General features: G+C 34.7%; 3 protein-coding genes across 5 annotated transcripts; 1 reads left to right on the top strand and 2 right to left on the bottom strand.

Annotated features, from left to right (window-relative positions):
* Window positions 1-1,911: 1,911 nt before the first annotated feature.
* Window positions 1,912-3,549, top strand: LOC103979062 (S-adenosylmethionine decarboxylase proenzyme 4). Its single transcript, XM_009395084.3, has one exon. The coding sequence runs from the start codon at window positions 2,237-2,239 to the stop codon at window positions 3,242-3,244; it is 1,008 nt and encodes a 335-aa protein (XP_009393359.1). The 5' UTR covers window positions 1,912-2,236; the 3' UTR covers window positions 3,245-3,549.
* LOC103979061 (protein MAEA homolog) lies at window positions 3,340-10,422 on the bottom strand. Of its 3 annotated transcripts, XR_010493297.1 has the most exons (9): window positions 9,912-10,422; window positions 9,636-9,833; window positions 6,261-6,383; window positions 5,462-5,647; window positions 4,427-4,560; window positions 4,109-4,295; window positions 3,824-4,009; window positions 3,553-3,709; window positions 3,340-3,465 (listed from the first exon to the last, which is right to left on the bottom strand). XR_010493297.1 is itself a non-coding variant. In XM_009395083.3 (7 exons), exons 1-7 carry the CDS (start codon window positions 10,242-10,244, stop codon window positions 3,908-3,910), a joined length of 1,263 nt encoding a protein of 420 aa, XP_009393358.2. In that variant the 5' UTR covers window positions 10,245-10,422; the 3' UTR covers window positions 3,713-3,907. The 3 variants fall into 3 exon arrangements, 1 of the variants encoding a protein (XP_009393358.2); XR_001977026.2 differs by having other exon boundaries at window positions 3,340-3,709; XM_009395083.3 differs by lacking the exons at window positions 3,340-3,465; window positions 3,553-3,709 and having other exon boundaries at window positions 3,713-4,009.
* An 8,400-nt stretch (window positions 10,423-18,822) lies between these two features.
* LOC135638892 (probable histidine kinase 2) lies at window positions 18,823-23,030 on the bottom strand. The gene is made up of 6 exons (XM_065152429.1): window positions 22,818-23,030; window positions 22,076-22,750; window positions 21,593-21,968; window positions 20,861-21,432; window positions 19,601-20,737; window positions 18,823-19,029 (listed from the first exon to the last, which is right to left on the bottom strand). The coding sequence occupies exons 1-6, from the start codon at window positions 23,028-23,030 to the stop codon at window positions 18,823-18,825; spliced, it is 3,180 nt and encodes a 1,059-aa protein (XP_065008501.1).
* Between the last annotated feature and the right edge of the window lie 56 nt (window positions 23,031-23,086).

The following is a 23,086-nucleotide window of genomic DNA, read 5'->3' on the forward strand; positions in this document are numbered from 1 at the left end:
ATCCTTGTATCTGATAGATTTGCCTCCAACACGAGAAAGAAAACAGGAAGGACTGCATGGAGTAGTACTCGAGAGGAGCCATTGGATCGGCGGATTAAAGAGGGAGGGAGGGAGGGAGGGAGGGACAGCATTTGCTACAGTGCTGGCCGAGGCTGATCGATGCGCGCGTGCGCGGTGCGACGCCTCGTGGACCACTGTCTCATCAGTATACCTGCACGAATCTTTCAGACATCCCGTCCCGATGGTTATTAGCACTGTTTGGCACCGTCGTCGATGGATTTCATCTTCGAATTTTGTGTACTCGAAGCTGTTTTGTAGTCTCTCCTTCAAGTTTGGGGAGGGAATTATGAGACCAAATAGATAAGGGCCCCACATGTCGGGCCAGGTGTCAAGGATTTAGGGGACAGAAAGAATGCCATGTGAGCTAAAATGTAGGGAAAGGGCTTGTCGGGGTGTACAAGGATGCATGGGGCCCCCCCAAATCATACTCATGTCTAAAATGTGGGTCCAGTTTGGGTTCCATTCTGGTCCAAGTATTTGAGGTATGTTGATCTTTGCTTTGGAACAAGAAAAAGGTTTCCCCAATGATGAAAAGAAGCCAATGGCATGGGAGATCTCTTGGGTTCTAGGCATGAAAATTTACATTCTTTCATCACTTATAAATTAGTTGGACTTTGAATCAAATACGATTCGATGATTCGAGACCAAATTATTTGAGAGAGAAGGAAAAATAATAATATAAAAAATTATAGTATGCTTGTTTAATAAATAACTCGTATGTTTTTGAATTATTCTTAGAAGGTTTTTCAATATGTAATGTTGGTCATCAATTATTTCATAAATATGAGGTAATAATATCCAAGCCTTAATAAGAGAGTATAAGAAGGAACTCATATATGAAAAATATAGTATGCCTTATGCCTCAGATATTTATATATTTTAATGGGAGAAAGATTTGAGAAAATATTTTGAGGTCTCTCCTTAGTAAGATATAGAGAGGGTGAAGAAATTCTTTGAGGTTCATTCCACACATAAAATATACATCGATTTTAATTCGATTCGATTATGGTTCAATGTGATTTAAGGATAAAATATTTTTTTCATGTAACATTTTTAAATAAAATGTTGGTCATCAATATTTCATAAATATACAAACCTTAGTAATATTTGTAAAATATTTGATACTATTTGAGCTTGTCAAAGACATGTTTAAGGAAAAAAGGAAACAAAATCTCTCTCTGTTTGTGTTATGTATGATATTTAATGTAATAAAAATATATTTTAATTTAAAAAAAACAAAGAAAAAGAGGGAAAAAAATGGATAAGAGTAGAGTTAATTGTCTCAACTTGGGATCCCATCTTAAAAATCATGTGTTACTCACCTACTTACCCATTGTGGGTACACTCCATGGGGTTTTTGATTTGGTCAAATCTGACCCAAGCTGGGTTTCATAGGTTAATGTGCAGGTCTGCAATTGTCCTATTCTGCTTCTTTTCATGCAGATCTTTAGGTTCATGTGATGATTAAGATCTTGTTGGATGTGCTGTCAAAGTTTAAGCTGTGGCATCATCTTCATCTACTTGTCATATATATATATATAGTTCATATGGAACCAAATTGCACAAAAGTCTTTATCCACTGCCATATGTCAATTCAATTATCTTCAGGCTTGTTATAATAATTAAATACCAGTAATATAATTTGGTGTTAGGACTTCAAGAGATATTATGTTCGATAAAATGAGCGTATGAAGTATTCTTCTTTCCTAATTTTCTAGATATTTAAATTTGGGAAATAATTAGAATTTTCAGTTTTAAGATGGATATATATATATATATATATATATATATATATATATATATATATATATATATATATATATATATATATATATATATATATTGCGCGAGTTGAGTTTGAGCTCTCTCCACTACGCCCTGCGCGTGGGATGCATCCCCGTTCCCGGTTGGCTGTCGCCTCCGCCTCCTCCTCCTCCTCCATTTTGCTTCATTACGCCTGTAATCATCATCCTTGGTTGCCTCACACGCATGCCATTGCCACCCCCTTCTCCTCTCCCTCTTTCCTCTCTTCCCCACCCCACCCAAACGCCTCTATAAATCCACCTCCACCTTCTGCCTTCTCCTCTCACGTGCATGCTCCTCCTCGTCCTTCCTCGATCCACTTCATACATTCCCATCTACACACATCCGCTTCGCTGCTACTAGCTTCTACAGAATGGCCGTCTCCGGCTTCGAAGGCTTTGAGAAGCGCCTGGAGCTGCACTTCTCCGGCAATGACCCGCTCGGCCTCCGAAGGCTCCGGTGCGACGCCCTCGCGCAGGTCCTCGACGCCGTGCAGTGCACCGTCGTCTCCGCTGTCGGCAACCGCTACTTCGACGCGTACATCCTCTCCGAGTCCAGTCTCTTTGTCTACCCGCAAAAGATGGTGCTGAAGACCTGTGGGACTACCCAGCTGCTGCGCTCCGTCCCATGTCTCCTCCGCCACACGGCCGACCTCGGCCTTCGTCTCCGCGCCTGCCGATTCTCCCGCGGCAGCTTCATCTTCCCCCGGGCGCAGCCGTTCCCCCACACCAGCTTCGCCGAGGAGGCCCTCTACTTGGAGGAGCGCCTCCCTCCGAGCCTTTGCTTCAGAAGAGGTTGCGTCCTGCCTTCGGCCTCCTCGCACTCCTGGCACGTCTACGCCGCCGCCGATGATGATGAATACGTGGCGGCTGCTTCGCCGAGCACTTTCACGGTCGAGGTGTGCATGACGGAGCTGGACCGGTCGCTGGCAAGGGGCTTCTTCCGGAGGAAAGGCGACGAGAGGTCAGGCGACGCCGCCGGCGTCGACATGACGGACCTGACCGGGATCGGCGGCATCAGCCCGCGCGCGCTGCTCTGCGGCTTCGCGTTCGACCCGTGCGGCTACTCGATGAACGGCCTCGACCGCGACCGCTACTCAACGATACACGTCACGCCGGAGGACGGCCACAGCTACGCCAGCTTCGAGTGCACCGGCGGGGGCGAAGTGATCGAGTGGTTGAGAAGGGCGATCGGGGTGTTCCGGCCGGGCGAGGTGTCAGTGTCGTTCTGCATGGCCGAGGGCGGCGACGAGAAGCAAGTGTGGTCAGCCACGTCGGCGGCCCTGGAGCCGCTCGGGCTGAGCTGCCGAAGCCAAGCGGCGGAGGGGTTGCCAGGCGCAGGCATCGTCACGTACCAAACGTTCACGGCGCGGGGTAAGTGAGTCCACAGTCGGAGGTGGTCCAGTTGCATGCATGGAAGCGAGACATTGGAGGAACGGAGAGGGTGGGTGGGCTTTAGAGGAAACACCAAAGAGAATAGAGAATAATGATGATGATGATGATGACGGAATGCATCATGTTAGGGATTGGAGTTTGGATGGGTGGGAGCAGCATGATAGAGCACCCACCTTTACAGTGTCACGCCTGATCACGGATGGATAAGCTGACCATCATGTACCGGAGAGAGAGAGTGAGTGAGTATTGTTGTGATCCCTTTTCTTGCTATTGGCAGAAGGGAAGAAGTACACACCTTTTTTTGTCTTGCCTTTCACATGGGATTTGGATTGCTCTGAGCTCTGCTCCCACTCTCACTCTCTGCTACCAGATGAAGTATGCGATGAGTTACCTCAATTTGTGTCCCCAGTCAATAGTCTCAAAGAGAATTATGCATCGGGTAGATTGCTTGTCTGTCATATAAAAAACCATCTGTACTTGAGAAACTGAAGCATTAGAGTAAACATTACACAAATGTAAGATTGATTGCACACATTGTGTATGTAAAATCACAGTTTTGTTGGAACCTTTGTTTCGCTACGTTGCTAGTTGGCGGGTGCGTGCGATCCAACTTGGGACGATGTTTTACAATGGGCAACGTAGCAATGAGTTCATGAAATATAGGCCTTCATGAGGTCAGTGAAGTTGCAAACCTCACCAGTCCTGGGACAAGTTATTTTGCCTTCGTTCTTGCTGGCCATTTCTTCCAGAGCCTTCCAGAGGGTCAAATGAAGAGAGAGTCAGTCAGTCAGTCTAACAACCGATGCATCGATTTCTATCTTCTACCAGCCATGGGACAAAGGGTATCGTACCTTAGTGCTGTACACGTACCCATTGGGTAGCACAAGCGGTGGATTCTCATGGTCCATCAACTCTTTTGTTATGTAGCAAACCAGCTTGGAATGGTGCAGCTTTGAAAAGGGTAGGGGTTCTGCTAATTTGCGAAAACCTTCTTGTGATAGTGGATCTTCTTTGCTGCAAGCCTCTTTGTAACAAAGTCTTAGCAAGGTTAAGAAACAAACCGCATTAAATATATTTAAATAATTCATCATGCAATAAATTCAGTACATGTAAGAAAATTGATTTAGTAAGACTTTGTGACAATTCATCGTGCGATAAATTAAGGATACGGAGTCTTGAGGGCCGTCAAGCCTGCTTGGAGATAGATATTCAGTAAAGGTTCATTAGTCATGCCAAACAATCGGCAGAATTCCTGCTTGAATTGCTCAACCAGACAATCCCATTGGGTTGGCTCAAATAAGACCTACAAAGATACACAAAATAGCATCAAGTGAAGATGGGAATTGCCGACGAGACTATCATAAGTAGGCTCCGGAATATAGGGCCGGATATCTTCTTTCCATATATGCTCATTACATCACATACCAAATTTATAATTAACTGAAAAAAGGGCTTGTAAAAGGACCAAAATGTTCATGGGTTTTGTTATGATGACACCTTTAATTTATACATCAATTTCTGCACTACCTAAACAGATTTGGCTCATGCTTACTTCCAAATTTTGCCTCCAGCTATACATTTCAGAAATGATTTAAAAGAATCTCATAATCAGAAAGTCTAACTAAAAGATGTTTCAAAAACCTAAACTCTTTGCAAAATTACATAACCCTTATTATCACATTCTCAGCAGTTCTCTGATTATATTAATTGTTGGCACTAAAGGTTTATGAACCCTTTCCTTCACAAAGGCATATTCTTCAAACTTTCCTTCACTAAAAAACTACCAGAAAAACAAGTCCAACCTTACTAATCTGGCGTTAAAACTGATGATATGTGCCTCCAAATTCTATAAATCAACAAGTATTTCGGCATTATATAAAGATAATAAGAAGCTTGCATGTAAAGACAATTTTAAAATTCTACCAACTGTGACTAGACTCTCCTTTTATTGGACAAATAAACGGATCAAGGATAGTGGAGATAATTGATATTAGATATACAATGAAATGAGATAACTATTAAAGTAGGAATCAACTTGTATATGGCAACAGCCGTGAAAACAACCATAACTAGAAGAAGACTAACTTGTCCAACATGGATTTAGACAAAAACAACATTCTAAATAAACAGAAACTTATCTTATAGGACCAAACAGCCAAGGTAAATCAGGTCTTGCAAATGCAAACACGACAGATTCGACTTACCTTGTAAGTTGAACATTCAGTATCGTGCCTAAAAGCCAAGGTTGCCACAACATGCTGCAGTTCCTTCATATAACTAGCTCCCCAGGGTGCAAGATATTTTCGGGCATATGAAACGGCCCACAAGTTTTCATCAGCTCTTACTAGCTCTATGAACTCCTGAAGCCTCAATTGAAACTCAAGCTTACTCTGCAATTCAAAAGACAAGATATAAGTGACTGTCTGGATTCCTTTCATGGATGCCTAGTATACAAGCATTCTACATAAAAACCTAGTGGACTGTCACTACTGAGATAAAAAGAAATGAGGACATAGACCCCTTCCTGGAAGAGTTCGAGGACAGAAATAAGAAATGGACCTTGAACAGTGTGGTTTCTCCACTGAAATAACCATAGTAATAACATATAATGCATCAAATGATCATTTTATTGGATGATTAAGAAAATACAAAGAAGGGTAAGATTGTACAAACCAGACTCAAACTAACAGTCACAAAAGGCAAGCCCTCAGATGTTCCGAGCTTAAAAGACAACATATCTGAATAGGTAATCCTTACCACACCAACAAGAAAACATTAAAATCCCATCAATCATAAAAACTGATATTGTTGAAAAACTCTATCAGTACCTTACTAGGAAAAGGCTTTAATTTTATTGAGAATAGTAAATATATATGACAACTTAAATGTTTAATATGGACTTGAGATCTCCGTAGAAAAGGAATACCTCCTCCCTTTTTTCAATAGAAGGTACGGAATGGTGTACATCAACAATTCTTTAACTATTGTTTTTATAAAACATACCTTGGATTTTTTCAACCGGGATTTGTTCTCTGCACACCATGCTAAAGCAAGAGCTACCTCTTTATTCTGAAGTGAATCAATAACCTTTTTTGCCTCGAGAAAGACGTCAATATCAACAAGTTCCTGTCATAAACAACCTACTGAGTCAATAAGGAAACTCATGAAGCACAAAAGAACATGTTCACAGCTTATATAACAAGCATGGAGCAATGTTTTAAAGGGAAAGGTCAATGGAACAGTAGAACTATCACACACCCTATTACAAGACCATGCAATTTTTAATAAGTTTAGGGTAGGACAGTAGAACTATTACACACCCTATTACAAGAGTTCAACAGGCATCCTAGACTCTGACTGCAGGAGTGCACGCACAAAAACATAACCTCCCTTTGTTATGCACACTCCTGCAGGACTGCAGGAGTGGTCACCATTTTCTGGAAACTAACCTCCCTAAGTTTTTATTTTTTCAGATAAAAAAATAAGAATCGATAAGAGGTTTGAGGATAAACCTGATGCTCTCAATAATTGGAGAATCTCTGACAATGATTTCTGCAGCTTGACACTCTTTTACAACTACCTGCTGTGTACACCTTGCGTGAGTGGTAAAAGAGTTCTTACCTCTTACCTGGTGTTATTATTTAAGATGAACTAAGTCCTTTACTAGAAGTTTCTCTACCAATGTTAGACTAAACAAATTCTAATTATTGTTTTAGTTTATTCATAGGAATCCTACCACACAATGGAACCCAATAAGATGGGCATAATAACAAAATAACTTGGATAAATATACAATCTTATTAACTGAAAAGTTACAAAAGAATTTGAGAAAACAAAGGTTCCATTCATTGTAAAAAACAAAAAAGAGAGAAGCTTAAACAAAAGAAAGAGTAATTGAACAAAGGAAGAGGATAAGCTCTTTCCTCACCACTCTCCCTCTCCCGCTTGTCTTGTTATTTGCTCTAAACACAATCCGTTTATCACTGCATCCCAGCATTCTACCCTTCTACTGTACACATCTTCATCATCCTCCATCCTCTCCTTTATGCCATTGAAGATGAAGATTAAGTGGTTTGACCATAAGTATCAGAGGATATTTTAATCGTGTCTTCTTTTGTTGTTGGTTCTCGGGCCCTCAATGTTGTTGTATGTCATTTTGGTGGTTTATCAAACTATTTGGATACTTAGTTTCATAACTGAGGTTCAAGTCATCCTTCATAATATTCCACAACTAGTTACAGTCAAGCTGTCCCACTCACAACCAAAAATTTCATCATAATTTATACATCAACAAGAGCATGCATGTAGCTTTTTCTTTTCTTTTTGTAGGCACAGAATGTTCAAGGAATGGGGCATCTGGTTCATGTCTTATTGCCTTCTAAAACAGCACAAGTGTAGGCTGGTGAGGGAAGAAAGATCATAGATAAGAATGTTTTGAAATCAAGCAATGATGCATGGATGCTAAAGTTTGTTTGAATCTTGTCATTGCTTGGCTTATATTTGATCTCAACTAAATTCTTGATTCTATTTTGAAAAGTTAATGAATCATATTTTAATTGTATATATGGTTTGTATAACAATATCGAAGATTAAGCAACATGTTGGACAAGTGAATCCCTACTTCTTTCACACACACATATATATGGCAGCTATGCCAACAGTGTTTTCTGATTAAGTTTCAACATTTTAATAATCGGGTGCATCGTGGTTGGCTCACACACACACACACACACACACACACACATATATATATATATATATATATATATATATATATATATATATATATATATATATATATATATATATATATATCTGTGTTGCGATTTTTCCTAGGATCATCATATCTATGAGGGCATTGGCACCATGAATTTTATTTTTATTTCATTTTTTTTACTGATTGAAAAATAGGAGATTATGCATACATCTAACCAAAAACAATACAATTTCTCTTTTTTAAGAAAAAAATGCATTATCTTCTTATTTATCATTATGATTTCTTTTGCCTTCATTTATACATATTTAACTCAGGCTTGAACATGCTCAATACCCTCCCTTTAATCTTACCATAGTCTCTTGATCTTCCTTTATCAAATCAGGTTGACCATAGATTAGCCTTCTTGATGTGCTCACGCATGACTGGCCAAGTGGTTTATTTCATGCCAACGAATCTTGGACTTTGAGGCGGCTAACTTGTCAACGAGCTAACTTGTCAACGACTAGATATATGATAGCTCCATGATTTTTCTTCCACATCCAACTAGAAGAAACAGCAGAAAAATCAACAAGATAACTTGTCTTTTACATTAGATTGACACCCGGTTCTAATAGGAAAATAAAAGGTGGCCAACGAACTACAACATTATTATAATTCAAAGATGGAAAAAAAAAAAATACTGTTTAGAAAATGGAATTCATGTTTAAGAGATGACAAGTAAAGAGGAAAATGATCATCCATTCATAATTATCATTATAATTTCAAGAAAAATTGCATGAATATAACAAACTAGTTATCAACAGAGATACCTACACGTCTCAACAATTTATATCCTATTAACATATGGCAAAAGAAAGAAATTCTAGAAGAAAGTCAAAGGAAAATGACCATAAAACGATGGAAAACTGAAAGGCATCCCATGCTAAACTTCTCCCCACTACAGGTACCATGATCCATGAAACTTAAGAAATCTGTGCATACAGAACTTGACAATTCACAGACCATATTTATGCTACAAGTCTCTGTGATAAAGGTGAAAAGGACCCACTATAAGAAGCTTTCATCGTCTAACATTTTAAACTTTTGGTCATCTGTAATAGGAGCAGTATTTAACATAACATGTATACATTATGTATGAATTGCCTTTATTCATTTGGCTTTCTTGTTTACATCATGAGTAGACTGACCCAAGATCTCCAATTGCTCCCTCAATTGACTTTGGACAATAAACTTGCTTCACAAATCCAAATATGGATATACTGACAATCCGGTCGGACTAGGTGTGCCACTAAATGAACAGAGCTGAAAGAGGTATCAGTAGGAATTCACTTAACATTGTAACTATCAGTACAATGCCTTAGCAACTATAATGGTCAGAATAATGCCTGAATTATTTCCTAACAAGGGTTTCATGCAAGCTTCGGTCAGCAACACATACATAACATATGATAAGAGGAGAATCATTGGCAAGAACAAACTTAGAGGAGCATGGTACTGCTGCATCAAATAGTTGCAGGTTATTATGTACAAGAAACACAAGAATTAGCTACTTAACACTCTAACGGCAGATAAGGACCAGAGTAAGGCCAAATAATTCCAATGATTAGCAGAGTGGACGAAAATACCAAGAAAAAAGATTATTCTTGAACATAAAAGGATACCTGTATCTTGCTGGTCTCTGCAAGCTTCTTTGCAGTATCGTAGTATGACATTCGCAGCATATAATCAACTAGAATTCGGGTCAATCTAACGTCCTTCCACTCAGCGAATTTATCGGCATCAGCCACCGAATCCAAGTGCTCCAGCCGAGCACGGCACCTCTGGGCCTGCAGATTCTCCACCCTGCTCCCCTCTTCCAACTGCTCCAACTTCAACGAACGCATCATCAAACAACAATCTTTAAATATCAACCGCAGCGCCTGCCAAGAAATCCGCACCTTGCGCTTAAGGCCCTGCAGGCGGGAGACGAGGGAGCTGAAGTGAGTGAGGGCATCATCCCTCGACATGGCGTCCGAGCGGTCAACGGCCTCGGCGACGCTGGAGAGCACGGCCGCTACCTCCTTCTCGGCGAGGCGGTAGTTAGTCCGCATCGTCTTCTTGAGGTGCTCCAAGGGAACCCTAACGAACTGGTGCTCCAATTTGAGGGACTCGGTGAGCTGGGCCAGCCGGGTGGTGGGTGCAGTGGGAGCGGCGGCGGCGGCGGTGGCGGGAGGGACGGCGGGGGAGGAGGAGGCGTCGCCGTTGGGTGCGGAGTCGATATCCATGTCCATGTGGCCGCCCAGGAGGGATAAAGGGGAGGGAAGAAGATGGTGGATCGACGGGGAAATGGGGAGGGAAGACGGCGACGACGGTCTAATGGCGGTCGAGACGGGAATCCACCGTCGAGAGTGGGCGGTCGATTCACGGCGGTTCGGTTTCTGGGAAGACTGGAGACTTCGGATCCCTGATGGCCTGCAATTAATGATGAGGAAATAGGACCGCATTTGCATGGAATTACGTCTCTGCCACCATGCCACATTGTAATATGCTTTTATTATTTCTTAAAAATGTAATAAAGATAAATAAAATTATATATCATATGGCCATTAGTATTATGATTATCAATAAATAAATAAATAAATTAGAGCATGTAAAATAAATCTAGATTCTATAGCTACATAAGACATAAGTGTTGAATCTACCGAGAACATGAAGAAAATAATAATATTCACAAGTTAGGATTCTATTTACCTGAGTTTTTCCTTTTGATGGCAATGATATATTGATATTCCTTAATTTCTATATCATATCAATAAGAAATTGGCACTTTGAATTGTTATTATGTCAATATTTTGTAGCAAAAATAATAATTAAATTCATTATAGAATATTTTTATCTATAGTGATGATTCAATTTATACAAAGCCAATTCTCTTTTTTCCTCTAGACATCTTTTTTGATCAAATACTTTTATTACTTTTCTTATTGGTCATATATTTCTATTATATGCTTTTATATCTTGCTATAATCATTTTTTATTAAATCATCAGGTGGATGTAATTTTTTTATTCATATTACATTTTATAAACAAAATTTTAATTCTTCATCCACCTATTTTTTAAAAATATGACATCACAATTAAAATTAATTTATTAATATATTGTTATCAAAGTATTATAAAAAACATTATAAGTTTAACAAAGCATATATGTATATTTTATATTACATATATGACATATATTAAATCCTTGGCTTTTTTTTAAATTATTTTATTAAAGTAAAATCATGAGTAGTAAGAGAAACACGGTAATATTTTTCTTTTTTCCACATATATGAGACTTATTGCTAGATAGTAACTGTGTGATGAAAGATTTAAATTGTGCTTATAAAATGAATTCCATAGATAATAGATCTATAACTCTAATTTTATAGTCTATGTCACATTCTAATTTATAAAAAGAATAATAAATCAGTATTTTATTATCCATAAATTACATAATAATTTTATTTTTATTTTTTTCTTTAATCATTGAATTTAAATTCTTATCTTTATAATAATAAATATTCTATTAACTAGAAAAATGATGACATCTTCTTGATAGGGTCACAAGTTCTTCCACCTAAACTTCAGATCTATTACAAAGTAATAAATTACTCTAAAAATAAATATAAAATAAAAACATATCAGTAACCACATGTTGATAGGAACCTCAAAAAAACATAAAAATAATTTTTAATATTTATATAATATAAATAAATATCAATAATTCAATAAGAAATGATAATATATTGAATCATCATAAAACTTATGCATTAGAAAAATGACAATAATTTCTTATGTAATAAATAAAAGCATGCATCAGCCACATGCAACACATATATAATAACTAGATAACAAAGACGCACACCACACCCAATGGTGCACTCTCCCAATAGCAGATGGAGAGGCATATTTTAATCCCCGAAGGGAATCACCATACTTGCTCTCGGTAGGGATACATAAACATTTATGATCATTCAATTACACTCATCCATTCACTTACACATTTATCAAGAAATTAATATGATTAAATATTATGAAAGATCATACTTGATGTAAATCTGTTAGACTATGTTCATTAATAGCACCGTACTGTAATGGGCTCACAGCTCCTTTCACATGTTGCTCTTCCAATATAAACTACTAACCTAGTTACATCTATATAACAATTATATCAATATCATAAACTTAAGAAAAGTAAAAAATTAATAATTATTTTTAAATGATATCTTCGGATAAACCCTTTAAGTTCATCTCATAAATGCATAAAAGATAATCCTCAATCAACCAAAACCCTAATTGGAATAGCTCAATTGACTTAAATCAAACTCAATTCGATTATGACGTAAGAGAACCAATCTCAAATCTTTATAGAATCGGAATCATCCTAGACTGGTCTAATTTAAATTTGATTGATATCGATTAGATCAAGTAGGTTTGAATTAGTTAAGTTAGTTTTGAATCATCCTAAACCGATTTTAACTTATCAAACCTATTTTATTTAGTCAATTAACAAGTTCAAACCAATAAAGGGAGAGAAAATTAGACTCTGTCATATAATGCTAGTCCAAACCGAACTAACCCACCTGAGTCTTGGATGAGTCACATATGTTGCACATGCTTGTTCCAAGTAATAGGTTGAGTTGAGGTACAACGGGCTAGATAGAGGAGCGACGATGTGTCTAATGCCAATCGCATACCTGAGTAGACTTAACTTCATTGACTAGGCTAAGCCTCACTTATAAGTTGGACTAAGTCTTACCATTGAACTAGGTCATGCTTGGCTCGCAAGTTGGTCGTACCTAAATACATGAGTTAGAGTCATACCTGACCACATAGATTGGGTTATACCTAGCCGTATGAGCTGACCCATGCTTGGTCACATGAGTTGGGTCATACATAGCCATATGGACTAAATCGTACTTAGCCAGATGGGTTGGGTCATGCTTGGCCATATGAGTTACGTCGTACCTTGTCACATAAGCTGGCTCCTACTTGGCCACATAGGTTGGGTCATACCGAGTCACATAGGCTAGGTTGTGCTTGGCCACATTGGCTAGGTCATACATAAACACATGGGCTGAGTCGATCTGGTTTGACAGATCTGTTGGGAAATCTATGGTGATATCACATGCGCAATGGAAGAATAGAAAAATAAAATCCTAGAATTACTATAGAAAAAAAGGTTTAATTGTCGTGCAAAAGTTGGTACATAAAAACTCGTAAAATCAAAAAATTATACGTAAAAGAATTACCTAAGGAGATCGTATATCCCTGAAAACCTATAGATCTGTGAGAGAGGATGAAGGAGGTCAATTGTCCCCCTCTCTAGTAGTGATCCACACAGTAGGGGCTTCTAAGATGCTCCTCAAATAACTGTCCAAAACTCTTCCTCGCATGCACCACACAATAAAAAAAAGGCTGCCTCTTCTTGCTATCCACATGCCCCAAATAGGGGCTACAGTACAAGGAGAAGAGGGAGAGAGGGGTATAGGAGGCAGCCAAAAAGAATCTATAGTCTATGGGTCTTTAATTTCCTTCTATTTATAGAGGCCCCATATCAACTTAACTTGAATGAATCTTATCATATTAGGTATTGTATCTCCATATAACTACCCAAGCATATTAGATTAGTGGTCTTTACCCAATAATATCTTATTAGCTCTTATTGGATCTCATTCATAAGATCCAATAATTCAAAGGCTTATTGGATATCTAATAAGATATGAGTTCCAACGGATATCTTATAGCTGAACCTCTACTAGTCGCAACGCCTACCATATGTGTATGATCCTCTATGCCCACTATCGAACTAGCCGTGAGTCATACCTGTCAGAACTTCTTTTGACTCAGTAAATTATTATATCCATAATAATTCACTCAACTCATCGACTATAGATGTACTAGGCCACTACGCCGCAGTCCCTAGACGATATATAGGAATCTAATTATTTGGACATATCTATCCTTAGTTACCGTGTACCTATAATCACTCATTCATCTAATATCCCAGAGACCGTATACCGGACATTATGCTATCAGACCCATATGATTTCTACTCGAGTCTTGCTCTAATCAGATTCTCTCGTGGAACTCTTTCTCTCTCAATCCGAATGACCCTGGTCAGGGATTTGTCTGAGCAAGAACACATGAGATATTCCTTTCATGACACCGAGAATGGATGATCCTCTATCGACACTCAATAATCCTGTAAGGTTTTATGAAAACTTTTAGGCCTATAAGTCCGGTATCAAAGAATGAAGTACTCATACATGAGATCCTTGGTGTCTCAAGTCTAAGGACCAAGTACACCACTAGGATAAAGGAATCGTTGTCTGACAATAAGTTATCATTAACCATCCAATATTCCGTGAGCGGATCAATTAGTGAACTCATTATCCAATGAGCATATGTACTATAGTTATAGTATCTCCACATGAGCAACTATGAGATCAACTACCTCTATCATATGGACGGGTATACAATATACCAATCTATCCGGTTACCTCGATATCCATCTCGAGTAACCTATGACCAGGATTATTTATGATCTATGTTTAAAAATAAATTGGTCTCATTATCGTGATCTCATTACGATCCGATTTTCAGATTCATGAAAATCACAATATATATGCATATATACAAAAATAATAATATAAAATATCAAAAATATAATAAACAAAAAAATGTGTGTCATGTCACATATGTCATCACTCACTTGATTGGCTTGTAGGGCACCAGTAACTAGCAAAAATTATATATCTTCTTTTATATTTTCTTTATCTCTAAATCCATCAATCATAGTGATCGAATCAATGATATAAAATCGAATTAATGATATAAAAGAAGAGAAGACATGTCTAGTTCTATTGATATTATTAAAGATCTTGTAACGGACGATGATGTGCTTAAAGGCTTTATGAGAAAGATACATATTATAAATTTAGAGAATTATTATTATTTAAATTTTAGAGAACTTATGTAATACAACTTTGAGAATATGAAGAAATACAGCTTACTAAAGGATAAATAAAACAACTTTGACAAACAAGTTTGTACATGCTCATCTTCATCTTCTCCTATTGCTACACACAAGAAACAAACTAATGCAGAGAATTAAATGATGATCCAATACATTTAAGATATCTCGATAGCCCAAGAAATACTTTAGGCAGCCTTATTGATCAAATACTTTCTTAAAATTTGATACTTATGAAAATGAATAAAAACCAAATGATATTAATATAGTAATGCTTTTATTATATCTCAAAATCAAAATGTAATATATATATATATATATATATATATATATATATATATACTAATACTATAATTATTTACAAAAATTAATTATCAAAATTATTTTTACAATCTTATGATCGCTTGCTAAACATTAAATGATGCATCGAAATATACATTAATAATGATCTTATACAATTAAATTTTAAAATTAATTAATTAAAGCTTTATATCTTCTTCAAGATTATAATCATTTATTTTTTTACATATCACAAGACTCTCAAATGTTCATTCGATAACATTATATGATTAACTTATAATTATTATACAAAAAAAATCAAATAATTTTACATTAATTTTGTTAATATCTTACATATAGTTATACCATTGATTCAAACCTCAATAAAACATTAATATCAATAAAACTTAGAGTTAATAATCAATAGTATAAAATTAATACTATAAATGCATGATCTACTATATATATATATATATATATATATATATATATATATATATATATATATATATATATATATATATATATATATATATATATAACACCCTCAAATGTTCATATGATAACATTGCAGGATTAACATATAAACATACAAGTAACTATCATACAAATAGGATCAAATAAGTAAATTGATTGTCTATCTTACATATATCTTACATATAGTCATACCAACAAAGATATGATTCAAATTTTAATAAACCATTAATGTTAACAAAACTTAGAGTGAGAATAATCAATGGAATATATATAAATGATTATCAAGATATAAACTATAAAATAAATGTTATAAAATTAATGAAGCTCAATAACATTTTTACTCAAATAAATCATTTGATAAAACATTATTGTACTCCTATCTTCACTGACAAATTGTGGTGATAGCATGTATTAACCCTCTAGCTTGTATTGGTTTTGTCAAATGAAAGTTCATCCCCAACAATATTGACTTATTTTCCTCAGATGTAGCATGAGCAGTAAGTGCGATGATTGGGATATGAAGATCATAATTTCTTTCCTATTGACGTATTTGTCTTGTTGCCTCGTAAATATTCATAATTGGCATCTGTGATGCATATACAAAACACATAATAAAACATTATTATAAATTTGACAAAACAAAATAACAATCTACGCTAAGAAGTTCTCATCAAATCATAAAATGTAACTTAGCATGAAAATTTGACATACATTTCAAGATGATATCAAGCAACTCATAACTATGTTGATGAATTTGAACTATATTAATCAAATGGAATGCATAAACTTATAACTAGAGATTGAAATGAATAAATTACGTTAATAAGATTAAATGCATAAATTATATGAAAGAACACATCAAGAAGATTGGATCTAAAACCTTGTTAAAATGTTTAGGTATTCAAAAAAATAAAAATAAAAATTAATAAAAACCAAATTATATTAATATAGTAATGCTTTTATTATATCTCAAAATCAAAATGTAATATATATATATATACACTAATACTATAATTATTTACTAAAATTAATTATCAAAATTATTTTTACAATCTTATGATCGCATGCTAAACATGAAATGATACATCGAAATATACATTAATAATGATCTTATACAATTAAATTTTAAAATAAATTAATTAAAGCTTGTATATCTTCTTCAAGGTTATAATCATTTATTTCTTTACAGATCACAAGACTCTCAAATGTTCGTTCGATAACATTATATGATTAACTTATAATTATTATACAAAGAAAATCAAATAATTTTACATTAATTTTTTTAATATCTTACGTATAGTTATACCATTGATTCAAACCTTAATAAAACATTAATATCAATAAAAATTAGAGTTAATAATCAATAGTATAAAATTAACACTATAAATGCATGATCTACTATATATATATATATATATATATATAACACCCTCAAATGTTCATATGATAACATTGTAGGATTAACATATAAACATACAAGTAACTATCATACAAATAGGATCAAATAATTAAATTGATTGTCTATCTTACATATATTTTACATATAGTAATACAAACAAAGATATGAATCAAATTTTAATAGACCATTAATGTTAACAAAACTTAGAGTGAGAATAATCAATGGAATATATATAAACGATTATCAAGATATGAACATTAAAATAAACGTTATAAAATTAATGAAGCTCGATAACATTTTTACTCAAATAAATCATTTGATAAAACATTATTGTACTCCTATCTTCACTGACAAATTGTGGTGATAGCATGTATTAACTTTCTAGCTTGTATTGGTTTTGTCAAATGAAAGTCCATCCTCGACAATATTGACTTATTTTCCTCAGATATAGCATGAGCGGTAAGTGCGATGATTGGGATACGAAGATCATAATTTCTTTTCTCTTGACGTATTTTTCTTGTTGCCTCATAACCATTCATAATTGGCATCTATGATACATATACAAAACAAATAATAAAACATTACTATAAATTTGACAAAACAAAATAACAATCTACACTAAGAAGTTTTCATCAAATCTTAAAATGTAACTTAGCATGAAAATTTGACATATATTTCAAGATGATATCAAACAACTCATAACTATGTTGATGAATTTGAACTATATTAATCAAATGGAATGCATAAATCTATAACTAGAGATTGAAATGAATAAATTACGTTAATAAGATTAAATGCATAAATTATATGAAAGAACACATCAAGAAGATTGGATCTAAAACCTTGTTAAAATGTTTAGGTATTCAAAAAAATAAAAATAAAAATTAATAAAAACCAAATTATATTAATATAGTAATGCTTTTATTATATCTCAAAATCAAAATGTAATATATATATATATATACACTAATACTATAATTATTTACTAAAATTAATTATCAAAATTATTTTTACAATCTTATGATCGCATGCTAAACATGAAATGATACATCGAAATATACATTAATAATGATCTTATACAATTAAATTTTAAAATAAATTAATTAAAGCTTGTATATCTTCTTCAAGGTTATAATCATTTATTTCTTTATAGATCACAAGACTCTCAAATGTTCGTTCGATAACATTATATGATTAACTTATAATTATTATACAAAGAAAATCAAATAATTTTACATTAATTTTTTTAATATCTTACGTATAGTTATACCATTGATTCAAACCTTAATAAAACATTAATATCAATAAAACTTAGAGTTAATAATCAATAGTATAAAATTAACACTATAAATGCATGATCATATATATATATATATATATATATAACACCCTCAAATGTTCATATGTTAACATTGCAGGATTAACATATAAACATACAAGTAACTATCATACAAATATGATCAAATAATTAAATTGATTGTCTATCTTACATATATCTTACATAACCAACAAAGATATGATTCAAATTTTAATAAACCATTAATGTTAACAAAACTTAGAGTGAGAATAATCAATGGAATATATATAAACGATTATCAAGATATGAACTATAAAATAAACGTTATAAAATTAATGAAGCTCGATAACATTTTTACTCAAATAAATCATTTGATAAAACATTATTGTACTCCTATCTTCACTGACAAATTGTGGTGATAGCATGTATTAACTCTCTAGCTTGTATTGGTTTTGTCAAATGAAAGTCCATCCCCGACAATATTGACTTATTTTCCTCCTCAGATGTAGCATGAGCGGTAAGTGCGATGACTGGGATATGAAGATCATAATTTCTTTCCTCTTGACGTATTTGTCTTGTTGCCTCATAACCATTCATAATTGGCATCTGTGATGCATATACAAAACACATAATAAAACATCATTATAAATTTGACAAAACAAAATAACAATCTACACTAAGAAGTTCTCATCAAATCTTAAAATGTAACTTAGCATGAAAATTTGACATACATTTCAAGATGATATCAAGCAACTCATAACTATGTTGATGAATTTGAACTATATTAATCAAATGAAATGCATAAACTTATAACTAGAGATTGAAATGAATAAATTATGTTAATAAGATTAAATATACAAATTATATGAAAGAACACATCAAGAAGATTGGATCTAAAACCTTGTTAAAATGTTTAGGTATTCAAAAAAATAAAAATAAAAATTTAATATGTAGAAAATTTTATAACAAAAAAATTTATGTTACAGATAATTATTAAACTCAAATATTCTTGTAATGACATGATAAAGTTGATTTATACTCAAGTAATTATTTAATATTTTTTTTTTACATAGATATGATAGCAAAGATATGATTCAAACTTGTACCATAAGTTGAATAGTAAAAAGTTTATAATTAATTAATCATGCGTATGTAAAATATATTGATTTATTTTTACCTCGCAATCCATAATAATGACATCATAATAAAAGCGCTTTGACGCTCCCATTTCAGTATCCCTTTCATGTGCAGGACTCAATTCCTTTAAAGCATCACGAATCAAGTTTAAGGCATCCAATCCATTCTCAGAAGACTTGATGGTTGCACCGAGACGAGCAAGCATGGTTGTAGCCACATGACGTAAGGTAGATACATCCTCAACAAGCAAAATATTCATACCTTTTAGTGGTTTTTCGTCTTTCAAACTGTCCTTGGATCCAAATATTTGATTAGCATGTTGATTGGATCGAAGAATCGAAGAATTCACTACAAATTTATCACTTTCCATAAAAGAATTTGATTCACCATATTGTTGCCTTTCATCGAGAATAAGATCTTCATTTTCTTTTCCAAAGTTTTGCAGAAGTCTCAAAAGCAAGTATAAACGAGATCCATGAATTGGCTTTTGTAGTATAAGATCACATGGTACTTCTTTAGATCTTCTCAAATCTTCACCAGGAGCATTCGAATTAAGCAACCAAACAATTTTATAATGACTTCTAGGAATCTTGTCCGTGAAATTTTTTAAGGCCGATGCTATCTCCGAGAAATTTGCATGAATTAATTCAACAACAATTAACCAATAAATACTGAGACCTCCAGAGCTATTCTTAAATTCCTTATTGGTTGAAGGTAGAACATTATCCATCTCAATATCCTCTTTCTCCTTGCTTGACTTATAAGATGCCGTCATATTCAAGAAATTGACAAGTGACTTTGTATCAAATTTACCTGAAATATTAAAATTATCCTTGATCTTCTCAAGTGTAGGATAAAGAAGCTCCCGACGATTAATTGTCCATACTTTTACTCCTAAGTTTTGCATCCATCTTTGCATTATTCTTTTTGTTTCATCACCTTCAACCATAAGTAGCGAATGAATCCCTTCTATTGATAGACCTCTTCTGAATGCCAAAGTTCGAGCATTTGATTGTATAATCTGAGTACTTGACTCGATGCACAATATACTAGATTTTTCATCTTTTTCTTCACCTTCTGAGTCACTTGATTTTAGAAATATATTAAATCTAAAACAAGTTCCCGGTTCACTTGGATCTTTATCTTGAATTTTGATTTCGCCACCCATAAGACGCACCTAAAAGAAAGAAAAAAAAAAAGAGGTTAGTATCACTCTAGAAGTAAAGATATTAATTAAATTATAATATCAAAAATATAAAAGAACATAGAAAATAAGAATGAAATTATCAACAATACTCACATAAGATTGAACTATCCCAAGTCCCAAACCAGTGCCTTCGTAATCTCTGTTAGATGATTCTTTAACTTGCACATAATTTTCAAACACAGAAGCTCTTTTCTCCTTAGGGATCCCCATACCTGTATCATCTACCTCAATGACAATTTCGATGAGGCTATTATCATTTTGAATGAGACTTTGATCTCTTTTATCTTTAGATATCCATCTTAATAGAGGATTAAATGCATTCCTTGAGTTGCAAAAATTCTGAGAAGAACATCTGAGATTTTCTAAGCTTGGCTTTTTAGCCCATGCACGCAAGACAACATGTCCCTCGGATGTAAACTTCACAGCATTGCCTAATAAATTATCGATGATTTGCTTAAGTCGTCTGCAATCCCCTTTGACGTTGCTAGATAAAAGAATAGAGCAATCACAAGGATCCCAAATAACCTCCAAACCCTTTTTAAGGGCTACAACATGAAAAATATCGACCGATTCTTCAAGAACTTGTGCAATATCAAATTCAATTTCTTCTAATTGCATTTTTCCTGCTTCGATTTTACTTATATCAAGTACAGAATTTAGAATACCTGCAAAAGAAAAAAATTAGGAAAAGATAAGACACTTTGTTTGATGAAAAAAGCTAAAAGGATATGATAATATTGTACTTTGAAAACATTAATAACACATTCATCTATGATGAAATAACCCATGATAAAATAAGTAATTAACATTTTCTAATGAACTTACCGAGAAGTTTTGATACACAGCCATTCATTTGCTCCAAATTTCGAGACAATTCAGAATTTTGAGGAGTATCACTACGGCATATTTCTATCAGACCAGTGATTCCCGCAAGAGAAGTACGTATATCGTGGCTAGCACTAGCAAATGCTAAACTCTTGTTCATACTTTTTCTTTCTGCTTGCTGTATGATCCCTTTTTGCTTGATGAGATCAGCTCGCAGAAAAGTCTCATGTAATTGTGCTCTTTGAAGCAATTGTAGCATCACATAGCTCCCAAGAATTGTCCCAAGAATCATAAACAACACCAATAAGACGATAGCAATCTTCGTTTTCTGGAATAATGGTACAACTTCTTTGTCAGGAAGAGTTACTGTATATACCTATTAAACAAATAAGAATTTACACAGTTAATTTGAGGCAATGATGATTATTTTGTAACTAAATAAGATTAGTTTCAATAAAATGTTGAAGTATCAAAGTGTCTTACCAGTTGGACTCCAGAAACATTTAGCAGAAAGCAATCAAGCTGATATCTCTTACCCGAAATCCACAAGTAATTTGTGTTTGATGGCCGGATGGAAGTATTATCATGACATGCAAAGCTATCGTACTCTTTTAATACATTGGTATCATTCTCATCCATCACAAGAACTGACATCATGCTATTATTGTAAACAAAATGAGCATGAGGAGGCCCGTTTTGTGCAATGATATGCCCATCGACAGCCAAGTGAAAGCATCCACCTTGAAGATTGATCCTTGAAATAGAATCTCTCAAACTTCTTAGAGGAACTCCCAGTGACAGAATCCCACTCTTAGCAACTGGAGCTGTAAAAAGTAGCATTTGCTCCTTGGCATTTCCCCACCCAACTCCCCATGAAGCCTCTCCTTTCCTACCACTCGATGCACCTTTGGAGTCATTCGACTGACCTGGTTGAAAACAGACAATCTTCCCATATGGTTTACCAGTTTCTCCATCTAATGCTTGAGTGCACCACGAATAGGCAAAGAAATCATCAGAAGTATTTGATACGTTAGAGAACAAATTGTAACTTTGATTTCCATCACGATAATAAGAGAAAAGAATTCCCCGTGGCTCGATATAAGATATCTGTGCGACCCATTGCTCCATCAGAAATGGCACGTACAGTTGTGGAACTATCTGCAAACACAAGAGGTTCATTAGCAAGAGCTCCTCACATTGTGCATAACAGTGGTCGGTTCTTTACCTTGCTCCCTGAAGTGAAGAAGGAAGACAAGTTCTCCTCCCAGCTAAGAGCCTTGGCTGCTTCGTACGTGAATGTGTTTGCCTCGAGCAAGAAGTTGGAGTGATCTTTGATTTGCGAGACTAATGCTTCGAGTGTTTCTTCATTGGCATCTTCCATTGTGTGCTCAACTATCTGACTCGTGAGAATCACCAAGACGAGCACGCTAATGCCCATCATCAACAACAACTGCTCCAAGAATAGGCCAAAGAATTGAGTACTGCTGGGTGTCA

The sequence above is a fragment of the Musa acuminata genome, chromosome BXJ1-3, assembly GCF_036884655.1.
Source record: "Musa acuminata AAA Group cultivar baxijiao chromosome BXJ1-3, Cavendish_Baxijiao_AAA, whole genome shotgun sequence".
NCBI lineage: Eukaryota > Viridiplantae > Streptophyta > Magnoliopsida > Zingiberales > Musaceae > Musa > Musa acuminata.